Source organism: Loxodonta africana, chromosome 25 (assembly GCF_030014295.1).
Source record: "Loxodonta africana isolate mLoxAfr1 chromosome 25, mLoxAfr1.hap2, whole genome shotgun sequence".
NCBI lineage: Eukaryota > Metazoa > Chordata > Mammalia > Proboscidea > Elephantidae > Loxodonta > Loxodonta africana.
The window spans coordinates 3,293,240-3,305,623 of record NC_087366.1 but is presented as its reverse complement, the minus strand read 5'-3'; the positions used below and the strand labels follow the sequence as shown (position 1 = coordinate 3,305,623).

Here is a 12,384-nt window from a genome sequence, read left to right as displayed (position 1 = left end):
TTAGAAGAGCCTGAGTCTTTAAGTCGCATAAGTTCTCAGCTCTATAAAAGCTTTGGAAGAGTTTAGAAAATTCTAAGAAGACCAAGAATATTTTGATAAGGCTACTGAATTAGAAATTTGTTTCCATAATTTCATCAAAAAGCTAAAATAAATTAAATGTTGGTGTTAGATTTTTTTAATTATATTTTTATTAGAAGGTGAATTTTACCCATTTCGTTGTTTGAATAGTATATGCATATAATCGACTGGGTTAGATAATCTATATAAACACACAAATCATAAAAATGGTTTAGTTTCTTTTCCAGTCCTATACAATTGAAAAGAAACACTTTTTGGGTGTTTTGGAGGTAAGGTTCTTAATAGAAAGCAATAAAAAAGTGGTAAGACTGCATCCTGTCTAAGATGGAAACTTCCAAGACCCAGAAAAACAAGGCAGTCCTATTGAGTTCCAGCTCTGACAGAAGAAAACACTGCCCAGTCCTGCACCATCCTCACAATTGTTGTTAATGCTTGAGCCCATTGTTGCAGCCACTATGTCAATCCACCTCATTGAGGGTCTTCCAGTATGAATTACAAAATGTGATCTAACTATAGGCTGTCTACAAGATACTCTGGAAATAAAGACCCATATAGTTAAAAAGTGAAAGGGTGGAAAAAAAAATTCCATGCTAATAGCAACCATAAGAAAGTTGGGGTGGCTATATTAATATCAGATAATATAGGCTTTACACCAAAAACAAGAAATAAAAGACACTATTTTTTTTATATATAATAAAAGTGTCAATTCATCAAGAATATATAACAATTAAAAAATACCTAACTACTGAGTCCCAAAATATATGAGGTAAATATTGACAGAATTGAGGTAAGAAATAGACATCTCTACAGTAATAGTTGGAGACCTCAGTATACCACGTTCGATAATGGATAGAACATCTACATAGAAGTTCGATAAGGAAATAGAGGACTTGAACAACACTACAACCAAAGTAACAACAGCAGAATACATATTCTTATCTAGCACTCATGGATCATTCTCCATTATGTTATTTCACAAAAAGAATCTCGATAAATTTAAAAAGATTAAAACCATACAAAGTGTGTTTTCCAATCACAATGAAATGAATGTAGAAATCAGTAACAGAGGGAAATTAAAGAACACAATTCTAAACAAACAATGAGTCAAAGAAGAAACCATAGGGAAATTAGAAAACACTTAGAGAAAAATGGAAAAGAAAGTGCAACATACCAAAACTTATGGGATGCAGCAAAGGCAGTGCTCAGAAGAAAATTAATAGTTCTAATTGCCTACATTAAAGAAATGAAAAATCTCAAGGCAATAACCTAAAATTACGCGTTCAGCAACTACAAGAGGAAACTAAGCCCAAAGCTCACAGAAGGAAGATAAAAGTAATGATTAGAGAAGAGATAAATGAAATAGACAATAACAAATGGAATCAACAAAACTAAAAGTCATTTGTTTGGAAAAAATTTACGTACTTGACAAATCTTTACCTAGACTTACAAAAAAAGACAGAAAGAGAGAGAAGACACAAATGTCTGAAACCAAAAGTGAATGTGGGGGCATTTCTACCAATCATACAGAAATATAAATGATTAAGAGAGAATACTATGAACATTTGTACATGAAGGAATTAGATAATCTCAATGAAACAGAAAAATTTCCAGAAATAGATAAGTTACCTAAACTGATTCATGAAAAAACGGAAACTCTCAATAGATTTATAACAAGTGGAGAGATTGAATCAGTAATCAAAAACCTCACCAAAAAAATGTCCAGAATTAATGGACATAAAAAAATTCACTGATGAATTCTGCCAAACATTTAAAGAATCAACACCAATTCTTTTCAAACTCTTTCTAAAAATAGTAAAGAGAATACCTCTTACCACATTTCTGAAGTCAGCTTTACCCTGATGCCAAAGCCAGATAAAGACATACAAGAATTGACAATTACAGAGCAATACCCCTTATAAATATAGATGCAAAAATATCAACAAAATATTATTAAACCAAATCCAACAGCATATTAAGCATATTATACACCAAGATAAAGTGTTATTTATCCAAGTAATAAAAGGACGCTTCAATATAAAATCAATCAATGTAATAAAAAAAAAAAATTTTTTTTTCACATTAAAAGCACAAAGGGGGAAAAAAAAACCTAAATGATTGTTACAGATTGAATAGTGCCTCCGCCCCCAAATAAGGAACTTCGGAAAGGGCAAGTTGGATGTTACACCACATGAGGAACCAAGGAACAGAATCTGAAAAGAGACAAGAACCTTCGACGAGAGCCAAAGAGAGAGAAAGCCTTCCCCTAGAGGTGATGGCCTGAATTTGGACTTCTAGCCTCCAAAACTGTGAGAAAATAAATTTTTGTTTGTTAAAGACACCCCACCTGTGGTATTTCAGTTATAGTAGGGTTTAGCACTAAGAAACTAAGACGATGATTTCAATTGAGGCAGAAAAGACGTTTGACAAAATCCAACACGAATTCATTATTTAAAAAAAAAAAAAAACTCATCAAACTAAGAATGGAAGAGTAATTCCACAACATAATATAATAAAGGACTTTTATAAAAAAAAAAAAAAAAAACACAGTTAACATTATGCTTAATGGTGACAGACTGAAAGCTCTCCCCTAAAATCTGGAAGAGGACAAGGATGCCTGCTTTCACCATTGCTATTCAACATTCTACTGATAGTTCTCTGAAACAATGAGCTCAAGCATAACAACGACTTTAAGGATGGCTCAGGACCCAGCGGCGTTTCATTGTTTGTGCATAGGGTTGCTATGAGTCGGAACCAACTCGATGGCACCTAACAACAACAAGAACAACTGATAGTTCTAGCCAGAGCAACTAGGCAAGAAAAAGACATAAAAGGCATCAAAACCAAAAAAGAAGAAATAGAACTATACCTTCTTCTCACTTATTGAATATCTCATTATCCAATATTTTGCATTTATGACAATAGTAAAAAATCTACTATTTGACTGTTTTGTACATTAATGATGTACATCTGGCAGTAATGAACGTCGAGGCACAAGGTGAGAGTAACGCTGGCTTTGATGGTCAAGAGTATGTGTTAACTTGGCTGGACCAAGATTCTCAGTGATTTGTCAGTTATGTAATGATGTAATTTGGCAGTTGTGTAATCACATAATTTGACAGTTATTCAATGATATAATTTAGCAGTTATATAATAATGTACTCATCATCCATTTTGTGATCTGATGTGGTCAGTCTCCATTTTTGCATAGCACTGATTTCGCATAACGTTCTTTGGGATGTAACCAGTCAATAAGTGGGAAGAGGGTGTGTTTCTATTTGCAGATGACATGACTCTATATGTAGAAAATACCAAAGAATCCACAAGAATGTTACTAGAGCTAATGAACAAATGCAGCAAAGTTGCAGGGTATAAGATCAACATGTAAAAATCAGTTGTATTTCTATACACCAACAATAAACAATCTGAAAATAAAAACAAGGAAATTCCATTTACAACAGCAACTAAAAGAATACCAAGGAATAAATTTAACCAGATAGGTGAAAAATTCCTACACTGAAAACTATAAAACATTGCTGAAATATATTAAAAGAGATTACATAAGTGAAAATATATTCTATGTTCATAGATTAGGAGACTTAATACTGTTAAGACGTCAACTACCCAAAGTGATCTATGTATTTAATGCACTTCTTAGGCAAATTCCAACAGTCTTTTTTTTTTTTTTTAGGATATGGAAAAGCTGATCCTAAAATTCATATGGAATTGCAAGGGGTACCAAATAGTGAAAACAATCTTGAAAAACATACGAAGTGGGACAACTCACAATTTTCAATTTCAAAATTAATTATAAAGCTATAGTAATCAAAACAGTGTGATACTGGTATAAGAATAGACATAAAGACCAATGGAACAGTATTGAGATTCAAGAAATAAATCCATTGTTGTTAGGTGTTGTCGAGTTGGTTCTGACTCATAGCTACCCCATGTACAACAGCTTGGACTCTTCATCACTGGGCAAATCTTTGTTATTCATCACGAAGGAAACTACACTCCAATTTTGGTTGGCTTCCTAGTTTTTTTTTTTCCTAGTTACATTTTTTGCTTGTGAATGCTAAACTAAGCTACACTTTCCTCCCCTTTTATATTAAAAAAGTGTAATATCATAGAATGTTTTGTCTTGAACATCAATGGTCTTAAATTTCACTTACTGCAGTGACTTAATAGCTATATTATCTTGAACAGATTACTTAACCTGTCGTAGTTTTCTCAGCTGGAAACAGGGAATAACAATGATTTCCCCACGTCCCTAAAGGAGCAGTCCTAAGACCCCAATAACACCATGTATGTGAATCAGCTTTGGAGATGGAAATGAACAGACCTGAGTGCAGCAAACATACTTCCCTGCTCAACAATGTTTCCCAGGACTCAGGAGTTGGTGGTCTATCTTGCCACAGTAAGCAATAATCTCAGCTTTGTCTCGGGTTGTGTTGATGGCATTTAGGAGGCTAGCTTTCAACAAAGCCTACAACCTTTCTGACCTTGAGGATTTTTGAAAGCTGCAAAGCCCTATATAAATACAGATCCCATGATATAGTAAATCACTAATATTATCAATACACCTTGCATTTTAAATGAGTATATACATATCTTTTGCATTTAATTCTTCAGTAAGTCATGTTTTCAGTTTATGATTAATAATGATAACACAAGATAACTTTGTCATACTCACTTGTGATGGAAATGGTTCATATTCATCAGTTCAGATTTTTTAAGAAGATTGTAAATTAGAAGCTTAGCCTCAAAAAAGGAACTCAAATAGCATTTTTATTTTTATCATTTCATGGCATTTCTTTCTATATAGATGTGTATAGAAATTTCCAGAGTTACCCATTCAATCAAAATAGTTAAATCTGATATTCTTTATAAAGTGAAATCTTACCTTTTCCAGTTTTGAAAGAGCAAGAGAGTAACAGTCTTTGGCTCTGAATTGCATGAATCTCATGTTGGCTGGGTGAGTAAGCTCTGTGATAATACTGAGACTGGAAAACAACCTACATTTCAAAGAAACATTTGCATTACACTAACAATCCAATATGGTATTTTTTTTATAACAATATATTTATGAGCGAGCGATTCTTAGCCTTAGGCAAAGTACTACACAAAACTCCCACAGCAAGTGATGCCGCATAAAGTGTTCTGCACAACGGAAGAAAAGTGAAACACTAGTCTCCAAAGTATATTTTAACCACATTTTAGCACAATAGGAAAAATAAGTTTCGTCATTTGGCTTTTATTAGAAATTTTCTCTCTAAAACTATGAAGCAGTCAAGAAACTGAGAGGTGATTTAAAAAGTTACACGGTTACTTTCTGGACAACACTGAAAGGGAAATTTATAAGGTGAATATTCTTACTGGCAGAAATTTTACATTCTGAGTTCACGGTCCATTATGTGAGCTGTTTGCTCTATGACTTCTTGTTCTCATAGTAGGCAACTTCTAAATGTCAAATCTTACCAGAGTGTACTTCTGAGAAGAAACATTTTAATTTAAATAAAATTTTATTGTAATGAATTGGGGTCAAGACAAAGCATGGACAGTATTGTTCTAACTGGACTCTGGGGATTTTCACATGTCCCATACCTTTGAACCACTTTCCCCCCAATTTCCTTCCTCCCCAAAAATATCCACGAGCATGTGAACATAAATGATTTTTTCTCCTTTTTCCCTCAGAGAAAAGGGACAGAATATAGCAGTAAAGGCCTTTTTATTTTTCCTGTTATTGATGATCTGATTCTTACCTGGTATATCTATGTACCACTGGTAGCTCTCCTGGTTCAGACAGTTTGGGGTTCTCTGTGGCAGGCTCTCTGTGTGATACTCAGCATGTCTTTAAACTCAGACATAACCACTGCATTCCCATCACTAGGTTGAGCCCACACCTTGAACTCTGGGAATAGAACTGACTGAAAATAGGCAGGATATAAACAGCCTGTCAGTGGCTCAACAACAAATCAGCTTCTACTGCTGATCTCACTCTCACTTCCTGCCACAGTTCCAGTAGTGAGGGAGATGCTGCTTCCACGTGTCTGAGCACTTGATTTGGTGCCTCACAGAGAAATGCGCTTCTTAGGAAGATGGGAGCCCTGTCCCTGAACTGTAGCACTACAGATAAATTTTTAACTGTCCTCAGCTCTAACTCCCTAGTGCTCATTGCTAATTTGCTAGGATCTCTCCCTTCTCCCCGAGAGAGTGGGCTGCCGTGGCTGATTAGCATCCTGAAGAGGGTCTGTTACCCCCAGCCTGTGGTCGCCTGTCTTTCAGGTCTGGCTATACTCTGGGCTTTAATCACCATCCCAGTTAGGACACTAAACAATTCTTAGTTTCCTTCAGAACTATTCATGAAACTTGTATGCTCTTTTGCCTACCTCTGTCGACCAATAAACCAGTTGCCATCAAGTGGGTTCCAGCTCATGGCAACCCCGTGTGTGTCAGAGTACAACTTTGCTCCTTAGGGTTTTAATGGCTGATTGTTTAGAAATAGATCACCAGGCCTTTCTTCCAACGTGCCTCTGGGTAGATTCAAACCTCCAACCTTTCAGTTAGCAGCTGAGCATGTTAACTGTTTGTTACAGTCCAGGAACTTCCATGGATAAGTCGAGCCGTGTCATCAGCTATTTCCATTCCTTACAATAGGAAGAAATATTGCTAGTATAATATGGCTTAATTTCTATTTTGAGAACAAATTAGCTGAAAGGTTGGCAATTCAAATTCACCCAGAGGCACCTCAGAAGACAGGCCTGGTGATCTGTTTTTGAGAGATCACAGCCTTGAAAACTCTGTGGAGCAGTTCCACTCTGGACACATGGGGTCGCCTTGGTTCAGAATTGACTCCACTGGCAACTAACAACAACACTGAAATGATGTTGGCAAAATAACAATAGGATTGTAATTCCTTATGCTGATTTTTAACGTTAAAAAGATAGTGCTTTTATTTGTGCAATTTATCACAATAGTCCTGTGACTTTGAGTTGTCTGAGGGAACTCAACCTGAGATTCTATGAAGGAGGGTATTGTGAACTTAAAGATAAGGTTTGTGAAGTGCTTAACACAGTGTCTGAACACACAATAGGTACAAAAGTCTTAGTTGTGGTGGTATTACTATTGTCTAAGCATTTTTCCTTTTCTCATGTTGCTATTTCTGCCAGAAATGCACTTTTTTCCTCATTTTCCTTTCTCATCACCTTAAAAAAAAAAAAACCCTTTAAAGTTCCTCTCAAATCTAATTAAGATTTAGAATCTCCTGAAGTCAGAATCACTCCCTCCATTTTGGCTCCCTGTTATTTGATTTATACCCCTTATTATGCTACGTCTTGCACTGTTGTTGGTTTTATCCACACCCTGGCTCTCCTACTAAATTATAACATCTAAAAAGGCAAAGTTTCCCTCTGTAAGGATAAATACAAATCACAAAGAAAAGTAATAATTATTCTCCCCTGATATATTTCCCCTCCCTTTTATTTATTTATTTATTTTGTCTTAGAGGATTTATCTTAGAAAACTTTTAATTGCAAATTCTCTCTCTGCCCCTTTGATATGTATGCAAATCTTTTTAAAAGGTAAATAAGCCTAGGAATATTAGTCTTTCACAGGGAACTGGGAGCCATCTCTTTAATTAAAAGGCAATCATCAAGGAAGATAGTGCTCCTATCTCCATATTTCCATGGAAGGGAAGGTAGGAGTCTGGCATGTGGCTCCAAGTTGCAAACTATCCCTTGTCATAAAGATACAGTAAATGTATTACTATGTGAATTTAGGATGGAAACCCTGGTGGCACAGTGGTTAACAGCTACGGCTGCTAACCAAAAAGGTTGGCAATTCGAATTCACCAGGTGCTCCTTGGAAACTCCATGGGGCAGTTCTACTTTGTCTTATAGGGTTGCTATGAGGCAGAATCAACTTGACAGCAATGGGTTTTTGGTTTTTGTCTATAACAAGGAACCCTGGTGGCGCAGTGCCTAAGAGCTCAGGCTGCTAAACAAAAGGTTAGCTGTTCGAATCTACTAGCTGCTTCTTGGAAACCCTGTGGGGCAGTTCTCCGTCCTATAGGGTCACTGGGAGTGGGAATTGACTTGACAGCAACTTTTTTTTTTTTAAGTTAATCTATGACAAGTGGAACTATCAAGTCTGCTTGCTTGAGAATGAGTTATCATTTATCTTGAGAACATGTATGCAATGGGTTGTAACTGGAGGGCTGTATAAAAAGAGTGAAGTTTCTTTTTGTCTTTGTAAATCACTTTAGCGGATTGTCAGTGATGCACATCACATCCTGGTTTAATGTGAATTCAATAATAAAACCGACTTCCTTCTCTTCAACCTCCGTTGATAGGTTTTCTGCATTAGAGGATATATATATATTTTTTAATTATATTTCTCCAACACTTTGTCAGTGTTTACTACTGCATTCTATTCCTTTAATAAATAAATCTTTGTTAAAATAAACTACTCCTCAATTCTCATTCGTGCATTTTTGGATAAGAGGTTTAATAGATAAAATCTCGATGAAGAGGATGTTCCAATTTAACTAAATTCGTTTACAGGAAAACATTGTATTATCTATATTCTGCATGCCTTTTTCTTCTAGAAGCCTTACTCTTCTTCTTACTCAAAAGTCAACTAAGTAGTAAATCCAATAAATCAAAGTTAATTTTTTTGAGCAACTCTTAAAAAGTTAGAATAGTGACCTGATGGAGAAAATATCAATGACTTCTTGGGCAAGCACAACTCCATCTGGTAACCCTAAGAAATGCTGTCAGCTGCCAAATCTCGTATCAGCTGGCAGTTTCAAAAGTACTTTTTAAGAAAATATTTTAAAATAATGATGTCATTAAAAGTATTTACAATAATACAGGTTGTCAGAGGCAATATTCAATAATCTGTGATTACAGAAACAAAATTAATAAACAATGGTACAAAAACAAATTAATGAAAACAAAGCCCTATAACCTTATTTGGAGTCCCTGGGTGGTACAACTGCTATAGACTGCTAACTGCAAGGCTGGAGGTTCACGTCCACCCAGAAGCACCTTGGAAGAAAGCCTGGTGATCTACTTCTGAAATATCAGCCACTGAAATCTATGAAACACAGTTCTATCTCTGACACACATGGGAACACCATGAGTCAGACTAGACTCAAGGACAACTAGTCACTGGTATAGCCACATTTAGGCATTAAATCCTATCCATGCTCTAAGACTCTAAAAAGGGCAATTAGCTTACTTAAGGTTCTCCTCTTTGCCTTTTCCCTTTTTTATCTTTTGGAAGGGATAAACAATTAGGAAAAAGTGTCCATACAATGGTAGTACCAGAAATTTCTGGAGCACTATTCTCAGAGTTTCCCACGGATCTTGTGGTAGATTTAGGAAGCCCACTATTACAGGACAGCAAAGTTACAAACACTCCTGCCTGATAATTCAATGTCCATCTGCCTGACTTCTTTGCTTCTGAATGTTTTCCACTTGTATTAGAAATCAAGTGAGTCACTTATTACACCCTCAAATCTCAGAAAACTATTCTTATGATTTACGTGCCATTATTAGTTTGCAGATGAGGAAACTGAGGCACAGAAAGGCAAAATAACATGCTCAGTGGAAACAGAGAGTCTGGGCCTTACCCAAGCAGTCAGGTTCTAGAGCTTTCCTTAATTATTATATAAATAGGTGGGTAGATCACTGGGAAGGAAACTCAAATGGCCCAAAATAACATAACGTATTACGAAGAATATCTAGTGGCATGTTGGAGTTTCTGATATTAAATGTCAATACACAATTTTAAAAATATAGCAGTTTGTATTCTTTCTCTATCCTGAAATAGTTGTTGCTGGGTCACAACTTCGTAATTGTTATTTTTATTTACTGAGCTCCATATTTAATATTTAAGTTAAAGAAAATTACCAAGCATTTACTATTAGCAAGCTCTGGTCTCTAGGTGATACAAAGATGTAAAAAGTGAAATTCCTGATTTTAAACACTCTGATCTAACAGAAAAACAACGAAGATTGATGAATTAAAAAGTTGTGCATGTTTTTCTAGGAGTGATAAATCGTGGCTGACTGAATGCTCACAGATAAGTAGCATGAAGACACTAGTGAATGGCTAGCACGTGAAGAACATCTGTAAAAGCTAAAAGCAATATTTATCAGAGAAAATAAAAATTAATGAAAATTAATTTCATTGTTTGGAAAATTATTTTCTCTGACAAATATCACTTTTAGCTTGTACATATGCCATTATTCTAACTTAGAAGAAATTGGTGTTGAATCGGTTGCCCTTGCTTATAATCTTTTTCTAACATGTTATTCAAACAGGTATGTACACACATACGTAGTTAGCTAGATATGTTATATATGAGATTTTGGTAAAAGTGAGTGATTATATGATTGAGTGACCTGGTCATTGTATTTTAGGTGACTTGTAGAGTTCAAATTAGATAGGAAAACAAAATTTATAGAATGTGCCATTTCTGCTGTGTATAAATGAACTGACTCCCCTTAATGTTATTTTAAATGGAGAAAGTGAATGTCTTAGCTAAGCCTGCCACCTAGTGAAAATTTAGGGGTATATAATACATAACATACTATCGTGCAACACTGCCCATTTATATCTATAAAATAATTTACTTCTGAGGAGGCGGGGCCAAGATGGCGGACTAGGCAGACGCTACCTCGGATCCCTCTTGCAACAAAGACACGGAAAAACAAGTGAATCGATCACATACATAACAATCTACGAACCCTGAACAACAAACACAGATTTAGAGACGGAGAAGGAACTAATACGGGGAAGCAGCGATTGTTTTCAGAGCCTGGAGCCAGCGTACCAGTCAGGTACGGCACAAGCACAGAGAGCTGCTCCACCCCCCTGAACTAACACCGGGAGAGGGCCCAGCCGGTTCGCATGGGCGGCGTGGCGACGCAGCCGGTGGGAGAAGTCCCCGGGAGGCAGTGACTGGTCTTGGAGCCGGGAGAGCAGCGTCCCAGCCGGGGAACCGTCCGGCCGGGATTTGGACTGGACGCAGGTACGGCATAAACACGGAGAGCTGCTCCACCCCCCTGAACTAACCCCGGTAGGGGGCCCAGCCAGTTCGCTCGGGCGGCATGGGACGCAGCCCGTAGGTGAAGTCCCCGGGGGGCAGCGACTGGTATTGGAGAGGGGAGAGCAGTGTCCCAGCCGGGACACTCGGTCACGGCACAAGCACGGGGAGCTGCTCCACTCACCTGAACTAACCCCGGAAGGGGGCCCAGCCGGTTCGCCGGGGCAGCACGGCGACGCGGCTTGCGGGACGAGAAGTCCCCGGGAGGCAGCGACTGATTTTGGAGTCGAGAGTGCACCGTCCCAGTAGGGGAGCCTTGACGCTGGGCGTGGGGCTGGAAACGGAGGATCTGACCGTGACTCCAGCGGGCCAGACCCCCCGGGGGCAATCTCCACACAGCCAGCATACATAGGTGACGCGTCCCGTGGGAATCTCAGATATAATAGTCATTCCAAGCAAGACAAGCAACTCTGGCTATATTCTGAGGTGCTACTCTCCTATCTCTCTGTTCCCTCCCCCACCCTCCCCAGGCAGCTTCATTAACATCTGAATAGCCTAAGCCAGAGGGAGAACTCTGATAGGGATCTGACTGCATTTTTTTTTAGCGGATTTTCTGGAAAAACTAGTTTCCCAGTGATGGCTCGGAGACAACAATCCATATCAAACCACTTAAAGAAGCAGACCATGACAGCTTCTCCAACTCCCCAAACAAAAGAATCAAAATCTTTCCCAAATGAAGATACAATCTTGGAATTATCAGATACAGAATATAAAAAACTAATTTACAGAATGCTTCAAGACATCACAAACGAAATAAGGCAAACTGCAGAAAAAGCCAAGGAACACACTGATAAAACTGTTGAAGAACTCAAAAAAATTATTCAAGAACATGGTGGAAAAATTAATAAGTTGCAAGAATCCATAGAGAGACAGCATGTAGAAATCCAAAAGATTAACAATAAAATTACAGAATTAGACAACGCAATAGGAAGTCAGAGGAGCAGACTCGAGCAATTAGAATGCAGACTGGGACATCTGGAGGACCAGGGAATCAACACCAACATAGCTGAAAAAAAATCAGATAAAAGAATTTAAAAAAATGAAGAAACCCTAAGAATCATGTAGGACTCTATCAAGAAGGATAACCTGCGGGTGATTGGAGTCCCAGAACAGAGAGGGGGGACAGAAAACACAGAGAAAATAGTTGAAGAACTCCTGACAGAAAACTTCCCTGACATCATGAAAGATGAAAGGATA

The 12,384-nt window shown here is 37.4% G+C and overlaps 1 protein-coding gene across 2 annotated transcripts in view; it reads right to left on the bottom strand.

Moving 5' to 3' along the window:
• Positions 1-12,384, bottom strand: part of KCNT2 (potassium sodium-activated channel subfamily T member 2) — a 562,388-nt gene that overhangs the window by 95,988 nt on the left and 454,016 nt on the right. For both annotated transcript variants that reach the window (XM_023549164.2, XM_064276485.1), the window contains exon 21: positions 4,979-5,090. In XM_023549164.2, coding sequence (XP_023404932.1) covers positions 4,979-5,090 — 112 coding nt within the window. The remainder of the gene's footprint in view (positions 1-4,978; positions 5,091-12,384) is intronic.